Source organism: Malaclemys terrapin, chromosome 4 (genome assembly GCF_027887155.1).
Source record: "Malaclemys terrapin pileata isolate rMalTer1 chromosome 4, rMalTer1.hap1, whole genome shotgun sequence".
Taxonomy (NCBI): domain Eukaryota; kingdom Metazoa; phylum Chordata; order Testudines; family Emydidae; genus Malaclemys; species Malaclemys terrapin.
In genome coordinates this window covers 94,755,519-94,779,550 of record NC_071508.1, presented here as the reverse complement: position 1 = coordinate 94,779,550, position 24,032 = coordinate 94,755,519, and the positions used below count along the sequence as shown (strand labels likewise).

The window sequence follows — 24,032 nt, the reverse complement described above, 5'->3', positions numbered from 1 at the left end:
CCCATATCTGGCAAATAACATTTATCCATAATCAGAGGTGAAAGTAAGCCGGTATGCCCTGATACGGTGTACCAGCAAGAGCCGGTGCGGTCTTGATGGCTGCTACTATGCTGTGAAACGTATTCACAAGAGCCGGTGCGCTGTACCGGGGCGGATCAGCTTCCCCTGGCAACAATTTAAAGGGCCTGGGGCTCCCAGCAGCAGCTGGAGCCCCGGGCCCTTTAAATTGCTGCCGGAGCCCTGGGGAAGCGGTGGCAGGGCTTGGGCAGTGATATAAAGGGCCTGGGGCTCCTGCCACAGCTACTGCCCCGGACCCTTTAAATAGTCCCCAGAGCCCTAGGGTAGCGGTGGCGGGGCTCGGGTGGTGATTTAAAGGGCCCGGGGCTCGGCCGCCGCTACCGCCCCAGGCCCTTTAACTTGCCTCCGGAGCCCCGCTGCCGCTACCCCAGGGCTCTGGCAGCAGGGCTCCAGGGATGATTTATAGCGCCCAGGGATTTAGAGACCCCGCCTCTTCAGGTAGAGGCCATGCCTCTTTCAGTTGAGGCCCCGCCCCCTCCCAAGGACTCTGGAGTACTGATAAGTCCTTTAAGTTACTTTCACCCCGTCCATAATGTGCTATTCCAAATGAACATTTTAATGTTTTTTATAATACTTTATTTGCCAGCAGCCAAATAGCTGTGATGAGCAAAATTTACAATAGATCAGTGACAGCTTGCATTGTGGGGGAGGGAGGGATGGAAAGTTCAGCCTTAAGCTTCTAAGCGTTTTTATAAATGGGGTTATTTTGGAAGATAAGATTGCTCAATCCTGCTCTATTGAACTTTTTTTTTTCCCTACCTGACAAAAGCCTGATATGCTGTCCAGGAGAAATTGTTAGCAGTGCTACCAGCATTAGACACTGGAAGAGAAAAGCAAAGGGAGAACCAAGTGCTTAATCCTGCAATAGGGTGACCAGATGAGAGGAAGAAAATATCGGGACACATGAGGGTCGCTGGCGGAGCTAAAAAAAAAAAAAAAAGCCAAGTGCTGCCGGCAGAGTGAAATATCAGGACAAATTGCGTCCCGACCGATTAGGACAAACACCTAAATATTGTGACGGTCCCGATTTTTATCGGGATGTCTGGTCACCCTATCCTGCAAGCATGAATGAGAATGAAGTCACTCGCATGAGTAGTCCCCTTGATGCGTTTGCAGGAATAGGCCATACAATAGTTTTATCCTATATCAGAGACAATCTACTTGCTGGGCACAGACAAAAAGTAGTGGCTCTAGAAAAGTCACATCAGATGCCAGGAAGTAGCAGGACAAATAGGAGAGTGAAAGCAAGATAAAATAAAAAAAATATATGGAGATATACACCTATCTCATAGAACTGGAAGGGACCCTGAAAGGTCATTGAGTCCAGGCCCCTGCCTTCACTAGCAGGACCAAAGTACTGATTTTTGCCTGAAATCCCTAAGTGGCCCCCTCAAGGATTGAACTGACAACCCTGGGTTTAGCAGGCCAATGCTCAAACCACTGAGCTATCACCCCCTCCCTGACCTCAACTAAGAAAAGTAGCTGGGATGTGTTCCTCTATATTTTTTGTCAGTGATGGGACATGATCTTCTGGGGACACATTTCTGAAATATATATAAAATCTGCCTAAGAGGTGCAGAAATAAAATATATGGTTGGAAATACTTGTCTTCCTTTTAGTAACTTGGAGATATGATGATCTGTCAAGAAATATTTTTGCTGCATTTAACTGCACAGTTTGGGTGCAGTTTTTTGTCATGAATGTAATATCTCTCCACTCTAAGCTCAAATGTTCTATGTTTATAGTAAATAACATACTAATATCCTTGCAAAAGGGATGGTAAATGTATTCATTACAAATACAAGTTTTTGCTTTTTCTTCTTTCTTTTTTCCCTAAACAGACCAGCTGCAGATTCTGAAAGCGATATAATTTTTGATAATGAGGATGAAAACAGTAAAAGTCCTACTCTGGTAAATATAAAATTACTAAGTACTGGAAGAACAAAGGGGATAAAGTAACATTTGGAGGTAGGAATATAAATTTACAAACCAAAGATCAATCTGGCTCTTCGATATATAGGGACACCGTTGGAGATCTTCCCTGAAAGCATACACTACACACAACCAATGTGTATTGTAACAGTAATAAAATGGCCTCTTGCTTATAGATGGAAACTGAGCGTCAGGACTCCAATTTTCATTGAGTTAAATTAGACTACTCATTTGTAAACTCATGAGCACGGGTACTTGAAAGTTTGGAGTTTTAATATTCACAGAATTTTAGTAGCTGATCTCTGACTGCCAAAATTAAAGCTGATGAATGCTTTATATCAATTGAAAGCTGGGATGCTGAGCTGCTTTTAGATGGTATAAAACAAAGATTTTTATTATAGTTCTAGTAGTTCTTAATTTAACAATTGAAATGGGGGGGGGGGAGATGATATTAATCAGAATAATGTGATTTATTTTTTTTTAAGGTCCAACCCCTTACCACTTGCTGCATGAAATAATTACAACATCTCAATGGAGTATCACTAAAAAGCTGTCAAATATCAGGGGGTAGCCGTGTTAGTCTGTAGCTACAAAAACAACAAGGAGTCTGGTGGCACCTTAAAGACTAACAGATTTATTTGGGCGTAAGCTTTCGTGGGTAAAAACCTCACTTCTTCAGATTGTTAGTCTTTAAGGTGCCACCAGACTCCTTGTTGTTTTTACTAAAAAGCTGGTGTTCTCAGTTATTTTGTAGCAGACAGCTTATGTCTCTAGTTCTAATGGCTGACAAGATATTTGACCTTAAATCTATCACTCTTTCCTCCTCCTATTTGTGCTCTTTTGGCACTGTGGACATCTTGTATCAATATAGCTTTCAGTTACTAACTTTGATATGGGTTAAAAACACAAACTCCAGTGCAATACATTTTGATCACTAAAGAATAGACTTTTTGTTGGATTTTGTAATATATTTATTAGTTTTATGTTATAGTTCACTGAACTGTATGGTAACATTTTACCTTTCTAAGTATATTACCCGTGCTTATTTTCCACAAATAATTTTTTTCCAAGATAAGGTAGTTTGAGGTTCAGATTAACTACAGATATTCCACTGTGTACCCTTTCTCTATTACTTGGTAATGATAAAAATATTCATTAATATTTTGAAAATGAAGCAGTGTTAATGGATAGATAAGGTACGACACTTCTTCCTGTCTTACTATGCTCAAAATTCAGCCATAGAAAGTCACAATACAAGAATGTATTCTGGCCATCCGAAAATGATTTGATGATTAAGGAACTGGACCATTCTGTATTAGCTTAACTCTCTTTCTTTCTTTCTTTCTTTCTTTCTTTCTTTCTGTGGTGTAGGATGAAGAATGCCATCAAAAGAATAGTCACAGTAAAGAAGACTCCACTTCAGTGGTTCAGACAGTACACTGTCTGTTCATTCAGGTTAGACATCTGATGTGGGTGGTATTTGGTTATGGAGAATAGCAAGGTTATTAGATAAACCTTACATTGTGTAAACATAAATTAATTGCTTTCTCTATGTAGCTGGACAAGTAACCAAACAGAATCAGATGGCTGAAATGAAACTCTGAAGATTAAGGTTTCTTTAATATATAAAACTAGGATGTTTTTTAAAAAGGCCTGGCCACTTAATGTATGTATTCTTGTTATGGAAAAAAGAATGTGAAATACATCGAACCCGTCGACGTAAATACAATACATTGACTTTTTAAAGTCTTTATCTAAACTGAAAGGAGCCAACTGAAGTCTGTGGTCACTGGAACTGGAAAGCCCTGCCTATGTAGCACTCAATAATCAAAGAGTGGGAACAATTTCCACTAGACAGTGTGACATCACTTTTGCTTATCATCTTCACTAGTAGTGATTTGCCCTGCCCTGATTGATGGGAAAGGGATACATGGGGCATATGCTGGGAAGAAAGATGACCCCTAATGAAGTAGAGCTGAACACTCCCACTTGAAGTTGTTGCTGTTACCTGTGATGAGATGAGATTAGGGACAACCCCTTGGCACATACTTAAGAGTGGTACAAAAGAAGCGTAATTCTTGGATGCCTGGGACAACTCTGCCTCCTTTTTTTTAAAAAGAATTATGATCAGCCTTTACTTTAGCAGGATTTTAAAAAAGCAGCCTCATCACAAGCAGTTGCGTACATTAAAAAATAGTAGGAAAGTATCTGATATATTTTTAAGCTTTTTGTCATGTGATTTACTAGATGAGAACAAGGAGCAATAGAATCATGGAATCAGTCAGCTCTCTCAGGACCACAGTTAAGGAATCACTAGGTTAAGGGGCTTTACAAAGCAGTAAGTTAGACACTGTAGTACCAGTATGTATGTCAGCAAACAAAACAGGCATTGTAGGTTCAGCAATGTCTTGCTCACCACCTTGAACATTAGATCACTTAAATGGAGGGAATGTTAACCAGGGCATGAGGGTTATCCCCTAGTTTTTGGAAGGATGGAAATCATTTGGGGATATTGAATTTCCAATTAGGCTGACAAAAAGGGTCTCTCTTTAATGTCTCATCACAATATCTCCCATTGTACCACAACTGCTGTATGGATTAACTTGGATCCCAGTATGGGACTTGAACATACACCTCTACCTCGATATAACGCAACCCGATATAACATGAATTCGGATATAACGCGGTAAAGCAGTGCTCCGGGGGGGGCGGGGCTGCGCACTCTCGTGGATCAAAGCAAGTTCAATATAACACGGTTTCACCTATAATGCGGTAAGTTTTTTTGGCTCCTGTGGACAGCGTTATATCGAGGTAGAGGTGTACTATGTTCACTTTCACTTCCAAAGATGAAAATCAAATTTCATAAACGTGAATGCTTCAGTGTTCTCTTCAAAGCTACCACATTATGTGTTCAGTTAATTAAGAAAATGTAATAATTAGAAAACTATTATACAGTTATAATAGAAAATCCAAAATCTGAGTTTTCTGAAAGTGCTAAAAGCCTCATGCTTCAGTGCTTAAGCCAGTCTGTAATTGTTAAGGGTTAGGAGAAGATTTCACTGAGAGTCAGACTATCCTACGTGTACCTCTCTCTAAGGCATCTGATGCTGGCCACCGTTGAAGGCAGGCTACTGTACTAGATGGACTTCTGGTCTCCTCTGGTATGGCAATTCCTGCATGTATTTACATATATACATTGTTTTAATACAAGCAGTTAAAGACCTAAGCAAAATCAACCCAGAAATATTTTAAAAGCCAATTTTAAACTAGCATTTTTTCTAGACTAAAGTTCCACTAGGTGTTTTTTGTTGTTTTTAAATTAGAGGTCAGGGAGGTGTTGGTTTTTAAGTGTGTGTTAGTACAGAAATGATGGAAGTTGTGATAATATCCATAGATGACAATACAATTTTTTTCTAGTAGAAATACTTCTCACAGAAAATTCCAGATTGTTCGATATCACAGTTATGGAGATATGGTGTTTACAAGTTGCTCTTGACTGTATTTGGTTGTAGTACAGAGCTGAGTATTAACATATTGACAGAGGAAATCTTCTGACAATTTTTTTTCTTAACTGCAACCATCTCTCTCTTTCCTTGTGTCTGAAGATGGAGTATTGCGAAAAGAGCACATTACGGGACACTATTGACCAGGGATTGTATGAAGATACTAGTCGGCTTTGGAGACTTTTCCGAGAAATTTTGGATGGATTAGCTTACATCCATGAGAAGGTCAGTAAATGTTACAATATCTACACTCGTTAGCAACTGTCAAATCTATACAATATTTTTTCTTGTTTCACACCCATTTTTATAAGGTTCTGGAATAGCGTATCATAAACCTGCACTGGTGTTTTTAAATTGTTCTAGACTTGTTTTATTGTTATCACAATTTAGTTAGTTTTAAAATACCTTATTGGGTATATATTGTCACTTAAAATTATTTTTAGCTGTTTTTAGCACCTTCAAATATTTTCCCAGTATCAATCACTGATGAATTAGTGGAATGGGTTGGTACTGTATACAGAACCAAAAAGGGGGTCCCTTTCCGATACTGTTTTATAGCCTGGAAGGAATTTTTCTCTCAACCACTCTGATTCAAACTTTTTTTTACTGTGTTAACAGGGAATGATTCACAGAGATTTGAAGCCTGTGAACATTTTTTTAGATTTTGATGATCATGTGAAAATTGGTGATTTTGGTTTAGCTACAGATCACCCAGCATATGCAGTAAGTATTACATAAAATTAAGCTTTGCAACACATCATCTAGGCCATTACAGAAAGCGAATGAAATAATTTTAATTTGGTACAGGAGTAACATGTAAAAGAAAAATGTCAATAAAACCTAACGTTGTTCAGCAGATTTAAATGTGCAGTCCATAATTCCTTTATCATTTCACTATTGCATATTCTAGTGTTGGATTATAAATTGTATAAAAGCATTTTCTGTGTTTACACATACATATGCCAAAGGGTTAAATGCATTTCACACTCATTAACTGGTTAAAGTGTTGTCTAGAATTGTGGTAGTTGATCTTTAGAAGTTTAAGCCAAACATTTTAAACTTAGGTGCCAAAAGTTACAGACTTGTATTTATATTTGAGAATAGAGGCTAATAAATAATGAAAATGCTTTATTCTGAATAAGTCTTTTCAGTTAAGTCACTATATTCATTGCAATCATGAAAATTATAAAATAGCTGACCTTTGCATGTGTTTACTTTTCTGTTTCAGGCGGACACTAAACAAGGAGAAGATCATTCAGGAAGCCATCTGGCCAAATCTGACCCTTCAGGTAAGTGCAAAAAATATTGTTTACTCTAACTGGTGCCAAGAAAAATTGTACATCCAACAGTCTTGCTTTCTGTACCCAAATGGAGTGAAATCTGCCCCCTTCTATGCAAAACAAAAGGCCCCTTCTATATTCAGTTTTATTTATTTATTTTATTTTGCACCACAAAAAAACTGTGTGTGTGTGTGTATACATATATACATGTGTGTATGTGTATATATATATATACATATATATATATAGTTTCCAAATCATCTGGCTTTGGGTAGGGATGTCTGCCTCTACTTCATGTTATGAGATGGAATAGCAGCTGCTTTCCTTCCATACCCTCTTTGCCAGGAGGTCATTGCCACTTGATCTACATAAAAGTGATCTTAACCTAACTCTATAGGTCAGGGCAGATCCCATCTCTGACCTGCATGGGTTGCAGAGATTCCTGTGTGGACACTCTGCCTATACTTTCTCCCACCCTTCCCACACCCATGCAGGACTTTTGCAAGACTTCAGTGGTACAAACCTCCACAGAGTGTGTCTGTGTGTGCGGGGGTGGGGGGGACTCTTAATACATTCTCATTTGATCTACCTTGCAAATATGTTGAGGATGAATATAATGAATATAATTTGGTTGCGACTCTAGTCTTAGTACACCTCTACCCCAATATAATGCGACCTGATATAACACGAATTCGGATATAACGCGGTAAAGCAGTGCTCCGGGGGGGCAGGGCTGCGCACTCCGGCGGATCAAAGCAAGTTCGATATAACGCAGTTTCAACTATAACATGGTACGATTTTTTGGCTCCCGAGGACAGCGTTATTTCGAGGTAGAGGTGTATTAACATACTGTGTCACAGTATCATAATGGAATCCGATAAAGACAGGGTGATTGACATACAAAAAGGAGACATGTCCAAGTTATGCCTGTTTTGTCTACAAATATGTAGGATATTTCACTCCTCAACTTTCACAAAGACGGAATTCCCATTTAAAGAAGAGTTTAAAAAAAACAAACTAACTACATTTTCTTAACCATTAGATGCTGTATTCCACTTGGAGGCTCTGTGAAATGAGTAACTCTTTTATATCCATACAGATAATTTGACAGGGATGGTTGGCACTGCACTATATGTGAGCCCTGAAGTCCAAGGAAATACTAAATCTTCATATAATCAGGTAATATTAATAGGACTTAATACAAGGGCATTTTGAGAGAATAGCAGTAGAGGTTTCTATTTTGAGTTGCATAATGTCTGATCTTCACCTGTTGTAAATAAGATCTGACTATCCATAGACTGTCCAGTGATCTAAATGTAAAGGCTTAAAATGCCACGGGTCCTTAATATACAGTAATTTTAAAAAATGTACACAGTACCCATTTTTAATGTGATTAGTTGGGTAAGTTCATTATATTAATAAAATCAAGACACTAGTCAAAGTTAGGGACACTTCAAAAACATTTATCTCTTTAGACGTAAGATTTGTTATCACTTGTTTACAGAAATATCAATTTTATATTGCTAAATTTGCTTATTAAATTTCCATGTAGGTTGCATTTCCCTTGTTTGTTTGTTTGTTTGTTTTGTTTAAAGTTTGTCATTCAAAAATATTGCATTATTTCATATACTTTCTGCAAAATTCACAGTTAACAGAATTTCAGTTAATTTCTGTTTTCACTCAAGTTACTGCAGAGAATCACAGAATTGTAGGATTGGAAGAGACTTTAAGGGGTCAGCTAATCCAGTCCCTTGCACTCATCATCATGCCAGGACTAAGTATTATCTAGACCATCCCTGACTGGTGTTTGTGTAACCTACTCATAAAACTATCCAATGATGGAGATTCCACAACAGCCCTGGGCAATTTATTCCAGTGCTTAACCATCCTGACAGCAAGTTTTTCCTAATGTCTAATATAAACCGTCCTTGCTGCAATTTAAGCCCATTGCTTCTTGGTCTATCCTCAGAGGTTAAGGAGAATAATTTTTCTCTCTCCTCCTTATAACAGCCTTTTGTGTACTTAAAAACTGTTATCATGTTCTCACTCAGCCTTCTTGTCTCCAGACTAAACAAACCCAGTTTTTTCAATCTTCCCTCATAGGTCATGTTTTATAGACCTTTCATAATTTTTGTGGCTCTTCTCTGGAATTTCTTCAATTTGTCCACATCTTTCCTGAAATGTGGTGCCCAGAATTGGACACAGCACTCCTGTAGAGGCCTAATCAGAGTAGAGCAGAAGAATTACTTCTCGTGTCTTGCTTTCAAAACTCCTGCTAATACATCCCAGAATGATGGCTGCTTTTTTTTTTTTTTTTCAACAATGTTACACTGTTGACTCATATTTAACTTGTGGTCCACTATGACCCCAGATCTCTTTCTGCAGGACTCCTTCTTAGGCAGTCATTTCCCATTTTGTATGTACTCCTAAGTGGAGTACTTTGCATTTGTCCTTATTGAATTTCATCCTATTTACTTCAGACCATTTCTCCAGTTTGTCCAGATCCTTTTGAATTTTAATCCTATCCTCCAAATCACTTGCAACCCCTCCCTGCTTGGTATTGTCCGCAAACTTTATAAGTGTACTCTCTATGCCATTATCTAAATCGTCGATGAAGATATTGAACAGAACCGGACACGGAACTGATCCCTGCAGGATCCCATTCGATGTGCCCTTCCAGCTTGACTGTGAACCACTGATTACTCTCTGGGAATGGTTTTCCAACTAGTTATGCAACCATCTAGGTAGCTCCATCTAGGTTGCATTTCCCTAGTTTGTTTATGAGAAGGTCATGTGAGACAGTATCAAAAACCTTACTACGGTCAAGATATACCACATCTACCACTTCCCTCCATTCACAAGGCTTGTTAACCTGTCAGAGAAGGATGTTAGGTTGGTTTGACATGATTTGTTCTTGACAAATCCACTCTCACCGTTACTTATCACTTTATTATCTTTTAGGTGTTCGCAAATTGATTGCTTAATTATTTGCTCCATTATCTTTCCGGGTACTGAAGTTAAGCTGACTGGTCTGTAATTCCCTGCGTTGTCCTTATTTCCCTTTTTATAGATGGGCACTATATTTGTCCTTTTTCCAGTCCTCTGGAATCTCCCTCTTGCATCTATTTTTGCCAAAACCATTTTCATCCACTAAATAAAATTTACTTTGGGGCTGAAAATTGAACTTCGCCAGCCACTGTGGGTACATCTATACAGCAGAAAAAAACTCATAGCAGTGAGTCTCAGAGCCCAGGTCAACTGACTCAAGCTCATGCTAAGGGACTAAACATAGCAGTGTAGGTGTTCCCACTTGGGCTGGAGCCTGGGCTCCAAGACCCGGTGAGGCAGGAGAGTCTCAGAGCCCAGGCTTCAGCCTGAGCCTGAACAGCTAAACTGCTATTTTTAGCCCCACACATGAGCCCAATGGGCCCAGGTCAGTTGACCTGGCTGAGACTCGCTGCCACAGGGGTGTGGTGTTTTGTTTTGGTTTGGTTTCTGCTGTGTAGCTGAGTTGCTATCGCAGTATTAGCATTCATCTTGCAATAATACACATTCTTAATCAGAAAAGATAATTCTGTATACTGTAACACCTCTCTCAAGTGTTAGGATGAAGCTTATATAGGGTGGAGGGGCAGGGGGATTCTCAGTGAGGTAAAATGGTCCCAACTTACTGATCTACTAGACTCCTAGTGTTGTATGATTTTTTGGTGTGTATTTTTTTTCTGCTAAACTAGAAAATTTAACTAAAAGATGGACATGTGTGTGTCAGGTTACCTACATACACACAGTTAAAACCCCATGATTTCAGTGCATAACTACAGATTTATGATTTTTCTGGACCTAATGCATCAGAATCCGATAATGATCAATGCCACTTAGTATTTGAAACTTGAAGGTGAAACTGCCCTCCTGCCGCATCCCAGGTTTCTGGCATTGCTGGCAGTATGTACTACATAGGCATTTTTAGAGATTGATATTTGTTTGTTTACTTTTTTGCATTTCTCTCAGGTTAGACAATAAACATAGATTGGCCAGTTTGACTTGTGTTTAACCATTTTACCATATGTTTGACTTGGTTTCACATGCAGTAGCACGCACTGCTGTCACATTTAGGTTTAAAACACTGCAGGAGAATATTTATTTGTTCAAAAATTGTGTTTATATTTAAATTAAAAAAAACAATTCATGGAAACGTTTCTTTGTCTTAGGTTTTGTAAAAGCTTGACAAAATAGACTCATTGCCCAAAATTTGGCCAATGTTATCAACTGATATATTTTCATTAAAGAAAATCCTTGAGAATTAGGAAAGACTATCAATATTCCCGAAAAAAAGGGAGATTTGGGGGGGAGGGTTAATAATGTACTGTGGTGAAAAATCATCTCTTAAAAGCAGCCCCAAAATACTTGTTGAAATCCTCTAACTTTTATAGGGCTACTTTCTGAGAGGTGCTACAACTTTTGCTGGAATCAATGAGAACTGCAGATGACTGGTCCCTCTTGAGATGTGGTCTATAGTTTTAGTCATGCTAGTTAGAAAATGCTTCGTTACCAGAATGGGTTTCAGTGAAATATATCTTTCCCATAATTCCATTTTAGACCTGATATATTCATATGAAAAAATTTACATGTCCAAAAATGGGTTTGCACTGTGTCCTTTCCCTACTTTAATCACTCACGTAGTAGGACTAAACTATGAGAATGTATGATGAGGCTAAAGAATAGGCAAACCGCTAGCTTGAGAAAGTGAAAATATAATTGCTAATAGGATTGGGCAAAAATAGACTGCAGCAGTGGCGACATCAAAAGAGAACAAAAAAAGCAGATGTTTTCTTTTGAGGGAGGGCTAAGTCCTTCTCAGAGCACAGAAGAGCCCACCTGCAAAGGAAGACAAGATGCAGCTCCTTCTAGGTTGGATATTAGGAAACACTGTTTCACTAAGAGGGTGGTGAAGCACTGGAATGGGTTACCTAGGGAAGTAGTGGAATCTCCATCCTTAGGTTTTTAAGGCCCGGCTTGACAAAGCCCTGGCTGGGATGATTTAGCTGGTGTTAGTCCTGCTTTGAGCAGGGGATTGGACTAGATGACCTCCTGAGGTCTCTTCCAACCCTAATATTCTATGATTGCTTCTAGGGACTTAAGATGGAGAACAAGTATCAAGAGTAGATAAATTCTTAGGTAAACAAAGATCCTGTTTTCATACAAGTGTGGTTTGAGAGAAGAAATATTTGGTGCCATGTATAAGCAGAATATTTTCTAAATAGAAATGTTTTCAAAATAAAATGTACTTCCTACCTACCTCATGAGAGCATGGTGAGGATAAAGTACATTAAAGATTGTGAAGCACTCAAGTACTGTAGTAATGGAGGCCATATAAATATTTAGAATAGAATGGAAAATATGTTCATTTTTGTCTGCTGATAAGTTACTATCATCATGGATCAGAGACACATCTCTTGCAGTTAGATTTACTACTTACTTGATTTCTTCTTCCCTAGAAAGTTGACCTTTTCAGTCTGGGTATAATATTCTTTGAGATGTCCTACCGTCCCATGAGTACTGCATCAGAAAGGATCTTTGTTCTCAGCCAACTAAGACAAGTATGTATAAATGTTGGGGGGTGAGGAGGATTGGAGGGGAGGGTCTCCATCAAATATTTCATTGAGTAACAGAGAAGAAAAAAGTATGCAAAATATTAACAGTATGCTTTATATTGCAACCAAATGTTTGAAGGTTTTTTTTATAGTAAGCTAAAGGGAGGAAAATACGTAATTGTCACATGAAGAAAACTGGGGTTTTCTGTATGAACCACATTAACCCATTGTGGTATTTGTCCCCTTCTAGTGACAGGACTATGTATTTGGTTTGAGTAAACTATTGCCTCTAGGTTAATGGAAGCACAAGAATCAGAGGCTCAAGCTTTTAGATAAAGAGGTCAATCAGTCCTTCCTGGTTCACACCCAGCAGCTTGTCACACAGAGGGTATGGGGCTGTGGTTGTATCTTGTAAACTCTTTTTATGTGTTACAAAGCACCATATAAATGCTCATGAATAATAATAGAACACTGTCTTGGCAATCTTAACTATAACAGCTAGCTAAATTTTTTTGCTTGGAGTAATAAAAATATCTAGACTTGCTGTTTCTGATATATACATGTGTTAATACGGTTAGCTTGCTCAAGTTTGCGTCCTTATTCTAATTCAAATATATTTATCTTTTTTAGTCTACTATTGAATTTCCAAAAGACTTTGATGAAGTGAAACATAAAAAGCAGGTAATTTTATAGACATTTTAATTATTATGTGTTCTCTATTAAGAAATGTTAATGATTATTTTTTCACTTCATTTTAAATTAGTAAGCTCTGCTAAGTCATCACATGACACTGGAACAAAGTAAAAAAAGAAAACTCAAAAGGTTAAAGCAATTAATACAACTGACATTGAAATATATTTAAAACACACAGTTCCTGAGTGCAGTCATAATGGATTAACAAACTGCAGAGTTCGTTGGCGTACCTTTTAAACTCTGAAGGACTATTTTGACTCTAGGCTCAGACAAATTGAAGCTACTCTGAACAGCAATTAATTTAACCCTTTGAAAACTCTTTGTTTCAAACATAGTGGGATGTATTGTAGAAAAAAAGGTTTGTAAGGTGAAATGATAGCTATACGTTGTGTCCATGGGCACAGCCGGGGACAGCTGGAGCTTAGTGGATTCAAATGCTATCTTAGGTTATTTTATAGCCCGTTTCTCTGAACCATGCCTCTACTCCATGGGCCGGGAGTGGGATCTGCTGTAGAGATACCATACTCTCCTGTACACCATCTGGAGATTTTCTTTACATTAGGAGAGTCCCTGGGTAGCCAGTAACACCAGCTTTCTGGCTGCTTTGCCCTGCTGAACAGTGATATGGCTCTTTGTTAGAGCATCATAAGAACATCAGAACGGCCATACTGGGTCAGACCAAAGGTCCATCTAGCCCAGTATCCTGTCTTCTGACAATGGCCAATGCCAGGTGCTTCAGAGAGAATGAACAGAACAGGTAATCATCAAGTGATCCAACCCCTGTTGCCTATTCCCAGTTTCTGGCAAACAGAGGCTAGGGACACCATCCCTATTTATTTTTTCGCAGCAGTTTATTAAAAGAATCCCAATACTTGAAGTTATACCAAATAGCCAACAAACAGAATCTTCATTAGCCAGTAAGATTCCTGCTTTTATATCTGTATTTTATAAATCCTTATTGCATGTTTTTACCTGCATATCTTCTATAAATTAATAGTATTTAGTATCATACTTTACATTATATTGAAGTTTTGCATCATTTTGTGTCTGTTATGAAATTATTACACAGCATCCCAAGAGTCTTGCCTGGGGGAGGATACATTTTTAGGGATAATAGTATTCTTACTCTGTTGATATCCCAGTTAAAGATGTTCAGAACTAGTGAGGAAAGAATAATTTTTCTCACAAGATTCAAATAGTATCAAAACTTTCTCATACATGAGTATCTTACTGACATGATAATGTAACTGATGATGCTTACTGAGATATTCATAACATGAGATGTTTTTAATAGGAGTTAAATTAGTAATATGTTTTGGTTTAATTTGTAGAGATCGGTTATTACTTGGTTGTTGAACCATAATCCTGCAGAACGACCAACTGCTGTGGAGCTGTTAAAAAGTGAACGCCTCCCGCCACCTCAGATGGAGGAATCAGAACTTCATGAAGTGCTTCATCATACCTTAGCAAATGTAGATGGGAAAGCTTACCGGACTATGATGGGCCAAATATTTTCACAACGCATCTCTCCAGCAATGGATTACACCTATGACAGCGACATGCTGAAGGTTAGTTTTAAATTGATTTTTAATATCTACATTTTCTTGGTTGGAGTTATGACTTAGCTCAAAACCTGTGCTTCATAATGTTTTATCTCAGTGATTAGTGTCCCTTTACAAACTGATTATTTAATACTATTGGTCTGATATCTCCAATCTAATTCATATCCTGCTCCCCATTTGAATTTCACATACTTAGTGAAGAATTAAACTAAATTTGGCTATGGCAACAAATGGCCACAAACCTGTGTGCATATGATTGCTTCTTACTCTTAGCAATTATAATAGTCATGATACTCACATCTAAGTGTTAGTAAAATATTTTTGTTTTGGGGCAACAGCCATTTCTACCCTGTCAGACAATCCCCTTTAATGGCTGCAGTCAATATTCTCTTCTTATTCTAAAACACTTAAAAATGATTGTTCTAAATGTGTTTTGTTTCCTTGTTTCCATTGCACTTTTTAACTATTAATCAGTGTATAATGGGAATATTATGTGTGGAAAGAATAAGGACATTATGTTGTATGCAGTGCTCATTGTGGTTTGCTATGGTCATTTGATTCATTTGTTGATGTCTTCTGTATTGGAATATACTTAAGTTCTCCTTATTTTGGGGTGGTTGTTGTTTTCAGGGTAGTTTTTCCATTCGAGCAGCCAAGATACAACAGCATGTATGTGAGACTGTCAGCCGGATTTTTAGAAGACATGGTAGGTTTATGTTCAGATGTTATTGTTCCTTTTGTTTTTTCCTTACTCAGAAAATGGTGTTGAATGGATTTGAGAGATGGTGAAATGTTTTCACTATTAAAAAAATAATCACAAGGTTACATGGGATGATAGATGCATATTTAGAACTTTGACCTTCATTTTGGTTTCCATAAGAGAAATTGGTTTGAAATCTCAATTATTAATCTACCATAAATGGAATATGATGAGGATTTCAAATCTTAGTCTATGTAAATCTTTTGTCTTTGAATTTATACTAAATGATTTTGTATTGGTGACCAATACTTCAGGGCTTTTTCAGGGTAGGGAATGCTATATGAATATTATTTTAGGTTAACATGTAGACCATAGTAAGACAGTGATAGATAAAACTTGCTAAGGCTAGTTCAAAGAAATGGGGTGCCGGGTGGGTGGGGACACCATACAAATGTTGGAAAATTTTGAAACCTTTTCAGTCACGTTATAACAATCACTTGTTGAATTTTCCATTAAATTATTTCCAGAAAGCAAAAATCAAATTTTTTAAACATTCAAAATGAGAAAAAAATTGATCAGCTCTCATCATATGGCTAAACTGACCAATCAGTGGCAACCAGAAAATGAGAATCAGAAACCAAAACACATTAAGCCAAACAATCAAGTGGCCTACCTTTATTTAATTTAAAGCATTTCATACTTTTGAAAATTTTCTTAAACCAACTACTTAGGAGAAATTTAAAGGTTTTCACAAAATATTCAGTTTTTGGTGAACATCTCTAATATTTATACTTGCTGTGGCTGAATCAACATGTACAGATTTTTATGGGTACATACTTCTTTGCTCAAAAGTAATTTTAGAGGTGAAACAAATATTTTCAGGAGAGAGGGAAGGAGGTTTTGATTTATTTATATTGTTATAAGGTTTATAGGATATAGGTCTGATTAGAGGACAGGTAATGTATCTGAAAAGTGCAACAGACTCTGACTTTCAGATCAAACTTGCTCTTTTACACTTGAAAAGATTTTCTAACTTCTAGCCCTGCAGACTTAAACCAGGGATCTTAAGGTCAAGCTGGGTTTGTTCTTACTCATGTATTATAGCAACTAATAAAAATTCTTCATTGGAACTTGACAATAACATTGATTATATGTGAGTTAGAAAATAATCCAACTGGATGTTGTGTATTTGTATGGACATCCAGTAGTAAAAGGATAATATAAATTACTCTAGTCATTAAGGGCAGCAGCTGTGACTTCAAAAACACACAATGAAAAGTGGTATTTTACAAAGTTGTTTTTTCTGATGATAACCCATTTTTAAAGATGGCTTAAAAAAATAAACAAAGGTGTTAACAGCATTAGCCCAGCGACTGAACCACAAACTTTTGTGCTGCCATGTGGGCCACTCTGTGAGATTCCTAGACTTTGCCTTTCAGTACTTTGGAAGAAGGATCCTCAGCCCACCTTGCTTAGCAGCAACCATATCTGACAAATATAATAGTATTGGCAAGCTTAATGAGACTCTTACCTGTCCTTTTGTAAGCTTTGTGGAAGCTGGAGGTTGAAGAGGGAGGTAAAACTGATGATTTCAGAATTCTGTCTAGGGTATGGAGTTAGTCTGTAGGATTCTGTAATTATCTCACACACCTCTTCTCCCTCTCCTCCCCCTCCCCAAGAAAAAAAATAAAAAAGGTAACACTTACGTCTATCAGTTTATTCATAGACCCCAAAATTAATCTATTTCAAAAGGTAACAGATTTTAAACAAATATTACTTTAGATTCTTATACACTTGGAGTTTTGATTTTTTTTTTCTTTTTAATGGCTTCTGAAGAGAAGGTGTGACCTCTATTCGAATTGTGTTTTACCAATTTTGCCTAGGAGCTATCAAGCTGCATACCCCACTGCTAATGCCTAGAAATAGGAAACTGTATGACCATAATGAAGCTTCATATTTCATGGATCACAGTGGGATGCTGTTGATGCTTCCTTATGATCTCAGGGTAAGTGGTACCCTTTATACTTTAAGCTAGTAGGTTTGGGGAATGTTGTAGTTTCTATTATTGTCTTTGATTCACTAATCAAGTTTTAGGCACAGTCTTCTACTTCTTTCTCTCAACACTCAGGCATCTGATTGTACAGTGTCAATCTATTTTTTCCTTGACTGCCAATCTCTCTCCTCTACCCTGAGTTGATGACATTTCCAGAAATGATAGGGAGGGTAGAAAAAATGGCCACTGGAAAAGAGTAACCTTTGCAAGTTTGCCTTACTTTTTGCATCATAATTGATTTCACCCACAACTCCAAGGAGTGTGTCCAGTCAGAACTGTGCCTGCATTTGTCTCCACGTGTAAGCATCACACCAGTCACAAAAATGAACTACGAAGAGTGGAAGTACACTGAATACAATGAAAACATTGCTACTTTTTCCACACTTAAACACTTCTTAAAAAAACAAATTTAAGAAAAAATGCTACACCACAAATATAGTGGATGACGGTGTTGTAGATTTTTTTTTTTCACTTATGCACATGTGAGGGAAAAGACTTCATAACTCACTTTTTAATGGTCCCTTCCTTCACACTTGTGACCCAGTGAGAATAACAGCATCCCACTTCCTTTCCTCTTCAGAAATTTGCCTACACTATGTGTGTAACTGCCATTGCCCTAATGTGGCTACTGCCTATATTGCCTGTTTGGTCATTTTACCTTCCTATATACTCACAGAAATAGTCATTGTCCTGGCCACAGCAGGAGAAAGACAGGAGGCAATGGATCATAGGAACTAGGAGTGCTATTGCACCCCCAGGCTTGAAGTGGTTTCCATCATATACAGGGTTTACAGTTTGGTTCAATGGCTCTGAGCACTCCCACTATACAAATTGGTCCAGCACCCTTGCAATGGATGTGGTTTAATTAGGCTGCAAATTTATTCAAACTTCACATATCTGGGAATACAGTGAAGGATGTCAGTATAATTGTTTCTGCCTATTTGGAGGAACTGCTGTCAGCCCATCCCCTTCTCAGCCTGGTCCCAGCCCATTTCTGGGAACCTGCTACCCTCCCCTTCTGTGAGTGTGAAAGGGCTGGAAAATAGGGGGGTTGTCTCCCTGCTGTACCAGACATTAGGATGATGTCTAAACTGCTTGCAGATGATAGTAAACTGCTAAAGATAGTTAGGACCAAAGCAGACTGTGAAGCACTTCTAAAAGATCTCACAAAACTAAGTGATTGGGCAACAAAATGGCAAATGAAATTTAATGTGGATAAATGTAAAGTAATGCACTTTGGAAAAAATAACTCCAACTATACATACAATATGATGGGGGCTAATTTAGCTACAACAAATCAGGAAAAAGATCTTGGAGTCATCGTGGATAGTTCTCTGCAGATGTCCATGCAGTGTGCAGAAGCGGTCAAAAAAGCAAACAGGATGTTAGGAATCATTAAAAAGGGGATAGAGAATAAGACGGAGAATATATTATTGCCCTTGTATAAATGGATGGTATGCCCACATCTTGAATACTGCGTACAGATATGGTCTCCTAATCTCAAAAAAAGATATACTGGCACTAGAAAAGGTTCAGAGAAGGGCAACTAAAATGATTAGGGGTTTGGAACGGGTCCCATATGAGGAGAGATTAAAGAGGCTAGGACTCTTCAGCTTGGAAAAGAGGAGACTAAGGAGGGATATGATAGAGGTATATAAAATCATGAGTGATGTGAAGAAAGTAGATAAGGAAAAGTTATTTACTTATTCCCATAATACAAGAACTAGGGGCCACCAAATGAAATTAATGGGCAGCAGATTTAAAACAAATAAAAGGAAGTTATTCTTCACACAGTGCACAGTCAACTTGTGGAACTCCTTGCCTGAGAAGGTTGTGAAGGCTAGGACTATAACAGCGTTTAAAAGAGAACTGGACAAATTCATGGAGGTTAAGTCCATTAATGGCTATTAGCCAGGATGGGTAAGGAATTGTGTCCCTAGCCTCTGTTTGTCAGAGGGTGGAGATGGATTGCAGGAGAGAGATCACTTGATCATTCCTGTTAGGTTCACTCCCTCTGGGGCACCTGACATTGGCCACTGTCGGTATACAGGATACTGGGCTAGAGGGACCTTTGGTCTGACCCAGTACAGCCGTTCTTATGTAACTCCAACCCTCCTTCCCCATCCCTTAAGGGGATGCCTTCTCCTAAATCCAAAGCCAGTTTATCAGAGAACTCTGTCCCTGCTATAACAAGTACCTGCAGTGAACACCTGCCATGAAGAGGCACCGGCATTTAGCTTGGATGCCTCCCCACAGCTCAACTGCTGCAAGAGAGGGCTTCTCCAGAACTGCCCAGGATATACATACCCCCACCTCTGAGCAGTGTTACCCATCTGGTCCAACCACTTCCTGCTCCTCCCTGCTCTGTCCAGGTCAATTTTCCCCTTCCTTCCCACCCCTGCAACCCAATTGCATGTCCCTTAAAAGAGCAACAACCCCTTTTCTTCTGGTCAGCTGGAAAAAGACCCACTGCATTCAGATGCAGGAAGCACATTCTGTGGTACTGCTTCAGAGAAAGACTGCAGTATGTATTGATGAACTGGTATGCCAACAAAGTTATCTTCACCTTTCTCTGCCTCCAGTGAAATCACAGATTGTTTTCTTCAGCCACAGCTCCAGAGATATCAGATACCCAGTTCAGTTCAGCTTAAACAAAAGATTTTGTTGGTATTTTTACAGAAACTGATATGAAAGGAAGCTGCACTAAACCTAAAATGACAGCATATTACAGGATTAGCTTGCCTGTAGCTTGAGATATTATGGATAAATCTCTCTCCTTGCCTGGGAAGGTTACAGCAGAAAAGACAGGCTCCTCTGTGGAATCCCCAAGGGTATGTCTACACTACGAAATTAGGTCGATTTAATAGAAGTCGATTTTTTAGAAATCGATTTGATACAGTCGGTTGTGTGTGTCCCCACTAAGCACATTAAGTCGGTGGTGTGCGTCCACAGTACCGAGACTAGTGTCAACTTTCGGAGCGTTGCACTGTGTTAGCTATCCACAGTTCCCACAGTCTCCACCGCCCATTGGAATTCTGGGTTGAGCTCCCAATGCCTGATGGGCAAAAACACTGTCACAGGTGGTTCTGGGTACATGTCGTCAGGCCTCCCTCTCTCCATGAAAGCAACGGTAAAAAATAGTTTCTCGCCTTTTTTCCTGGGTTACCCGTGCAGATGACATACCATGGCAAGCATGGAGCCCGCTCAGCTCACTGTCACTGTATGTCTCCTGGGTGCTGCTGGCAGACACGGTACTGCAGTGCTACACAGCAGCATCCCCTTGCCTTGCCTTGCCTTGCCTTGCGGACGGCAGGCGGTGCAATACGACTGCTAGCCGTCGTCGTCGTCCCATGAGTGCATCAGAGAAGCTTTGAAAACCAGTTTCATGACTGGCCAGGCTTCAGTGCGAAAATTCTGTTTGTTTCTCCTTGATGAAAACCCGCCCCCTTGGTTCACTCTACTTCCCTGTAAGCCAATCGCCCTCCCCGCTTTGATCTCCGCTTGCAGAGGCAATAAAGTCATTGTTTCAAATTCATGCATTCTTTATTAATTCGTCACACAAATGGGGGGATAACTGCCAAGGTAGTCTGGGAGGGGTGGGGGAGGAGGGAAGCACAAGGGTGGGGTAGTTATAGGGGCACCCCCTAGAATGGCATGCAGCTCATCATAGAAGCGGCATGTCTGGGGCTCTGACCCGGAGTAGCTGTTTGCCTCTCTGGTTCTTTGGTAGGCTTGCCTGAACTCCTTAAGTTTTACGTGCCACTGCTGTGGGTCCCTGTTATAACTTCTGTCCATCATGCCCTTGGAGATTTTTTTCAAATATTCCGGCATTTCATCTTTTGGAACGGAGTTTGGATAGCACAGATTCATCTCCCCATACAGTGATCAGATGCAGTACCTCCCGTTCAGGCCATGCTGGAGCTCTTTTGCGATTCTGGGACTCCATGGTCACCTGTACTGATCAGCTTGCTACACTGGCCAAACAGGAAATGAAATTAAAAAGTTTGTGGGGCTTTTCCTGTCTACCTGGCCAGTGCATCTGAGTTGAGAGTGCTGTCCAGAGCGGTCACAATGGAGCACTCTGGGATAGCTCCGGAGGCCAATACTGTCGAATTGCGTCCACACTACCCCAAATTCGACTCAGCAGGGTCGATTTCAGCATTAATCCCCTCGACGGGGAGGAGTACAGAAATCGATTTTAAGAGCCCTTTAAGTCGACAAAAATGGCTTTGTTGTGTGGACGGGTGCAGGGTTAAATCGATCTAACGCTGCTAAATTCGACCTAAACTCATAGTGTAGACCAGAGCCAAGATTGTCTGTGTGCAGTCCCCACCTTCCAATTACAGGTCCTTTTTCTCTCATGTGATAATGTCTTAACTTTACTCAAGAATGGTCAGCTCCTTGTTGAGATTATTTGAATGGTTTGTCATCTGGAAGTATTCACTTTTCACCAAGTCTTGCATACCATGCCTATTAGCCTTTGTGTATCATGGCTGCATGACGGTTCCAAGAATCCATGTGCATTATTTTTCTCACCATCATATCTACTATGTGACATCAAGGCTGCTAATCATCTTAGATCAACAAAACATGCACTGTTTGACTACAGCTAGTCTTTTACTTCACCTATGGCAGTCTGCTATCTTTGACTCCTCTACAGTTATTAATAAGGCTACGATTATGTCACAGAATCCACGATTTCCAGAGACCTCCATGGCCTTTTCTGCTTCAGCCCCCGGGCCACAGGGCTGGACCTGTCAGCTAGGGGGCCCTACTGCTCTGAGCTGCAGGGGCTGCTGCAGCTGCCTGCCCTGGAGCTTGAACCTGAGGCAGGGCCCTGCAGCTCCCAGCAACTGTGGGGAGCTCCCAGACCCATGATGTAATATGAATCAATATATTTGAAAATATAGAAAAACATCCAAAAATATTTAATAAATTTCAATTGGTATTCTATTGTTTAACAGAGCGATTAATCATGATAAAATTTTTTAATCACGATTAATTTTTTTGAGTTAATTGCATGAGTTAACTGTGATTAATCAACCGCCCTAATTTTTAAAAGTATAAAGGCTAAAGACTTTTTTAGTGTCATCCTTCAATAGTGCTAGTTATAATGTCTAATTCTGCCTCTGTTACCCCAGTTTTAGACCAGTGTGATACCATTGGTGTAATAAAAGGAAGAATCAGACTAAATGCTATCAATACTCTAAGGGCCTTCACAGGTTTGATCTCTTTGTTGGAATGAGTGGTTTCCTAAAATGTGTTGGGTACAGAAGCATTGACTGAATATGGCAGCTGATAATCGCCTTCTGTGTTCCTGGAAATAGGGTTTTATTAACAGCACACAAACAATCGTGGTTAGTCCGCCTTTTGCTAGATGCATACCCCCTTTTGCAATGCATACCTCCTGTATCAGCATAACTGAAAAACTGAGTTCTCCCCCACTCAGTGAACACCGTTTTCCTGAAAGATACACCAGAGATGCTTAATACCATTTAGTTGTGACAAATACACATTTTCTGAGACATTATTACAGATGGGAGAATAAAGGTGTAACTGCATGATGTATATATAATTCAGCATTAGTCTAAGAGCATAAGTCAGAATGAAGTTATGCATATTTGTCTCAACCACCTTTTTTTTTGTTTGTTTTCAGATTCCTTTTGCAAGATTTGTAGCTAGAAATAATATATCAAACTTGAAAAGGTAAGAAAATAGTTGGGAGGAATTATGCCTCATCCAAATAGGACTAATATTCACCTGTTGCACATGTAACTTTCTACACAATGACTGAATAAATGACAGCACTGAATGTATTGTATTGATTCTTTCTTTGGTGGTTTTTGTAGATATTGTATAGAGCGTGTATACAGACCTCGGAAGTTAGACCGCTGTCACCCCAAAGAACTCCTAGAATGTGCATTTGACATCATCACTTCCAGTGGAAACAGCTTTTTACCTATTGCAGAAACAATCTACGCTATTTCTGAAATCATCCAAGAATTTCCAGTACTACAGGTTGTTCCCTCATCTTACCTCCTTTATTAACAGACATTTTTCATTGTCTTTGATTTTTTAACCATAAAAGGCTGTTTCATTAGAGAGGGAATTGTAAATAAGGAAATATGTAGGCAACAATGACTAGAAAAAGACCTTCTCACCTTGTAACACACTAAATATTTCCAAGTTTTGACTTCTGATAAAACTTGCAAACTGAGTCTGTAAATAACAAAAGTTTTTTCAAGTACAATTTACAATGAACAGTCTGTTTGCAATGTATACACTACTGAACATTTTTACAGCACTGTTTGAAATAAGAGCTATCTTCTTTTAGGTGAGTGAGAGTTTGGCTCTTAATCCCGACATTAAAAATATAAAATAGCACAAATCTTGCCAGTTCTGTAGTACACAGAAGGGAATTAAGGTGATGGGGAGATTCAAAGTTAGTCTTATGAAACGGAAAAGCTATTTTACATATTGGAATGCCAATAAAACATAAGATATTTTTTCCTCTGTTAGGAAAGAAACTATAGTATTTACTTGAACCACACTGCTTTATTGAAAGCTATACTCTTGCACTGTGGGATACCAGAAGAGAAACTCAATCAAGTCTACATCATTCTGTATGATGCAATGGTAA

The 24,032-nt window shown here is 38.9% G+C and overlaps 1 protein-coding gene across 4 annotated transcripts in view; it reads left to right on the top strand.

Annotated features, from left to right (window-relative positions):
* EIF2AK4 (eukaryotic translation initiation factor 2 alpha kinase 4) overlaps positions 1-24,032 on the top strand; it is a 71,444-nt gene that overhangs the window by 31,757 nt on the left and 15,655 nt on the right. For all 4 annotated transcript variants that reach the window (XM_054028597.1, XM_054028601.1, XM_054028598.1 and 1 more), the window contains 14 exons: positions 1,920-1,989; positions 3,382-3,465; positions 5,616-5,738; positions 6,132-6,236; positions 6,742-6,802; positions 7,893-7,972; positions 12,289-12,390; positions 13,015-13,065; positions 14,409-14,645; positions 15,270-15,345; positions 17,223-17,344; positions 23,049-23,098; positions 23,242-23,410; positions 23,912-24,028. In XM_054028597.1, the coding sequence (XP_053884572.1) occupies positions 1,920-1,989; positions 3,382-3,465; positions 5,616-5,738; positions 6,132-6,236; positions 6,742-6,802; positions 7,893-7,972; positions 12,289-12,390; positions 13,015-13,065; positions 14,409-14,645; positions 15,270-15,345; positions 17,223-17,344; positions 23,049-23,098; positions 23,242-23,410; positions 23,912-24,028 (1,447 nt within the window). The remainder of the gene's footprint in view (positions 1-1,919; positions 1,990-3,381; positions 3,466-5,615; positions 5,739-6,131; positions 6,237-6,741; positions 6,803-7,892; positions 7,973-12,288; positions 12,391-13,014; positions 13,066-14,408; positions 14,646-15,269; positions 15,346-17,222; positions 17,345-23,048; positions 23,099-23,241; positions 23,411-23,911; positions 24,029-24,032) is intronic.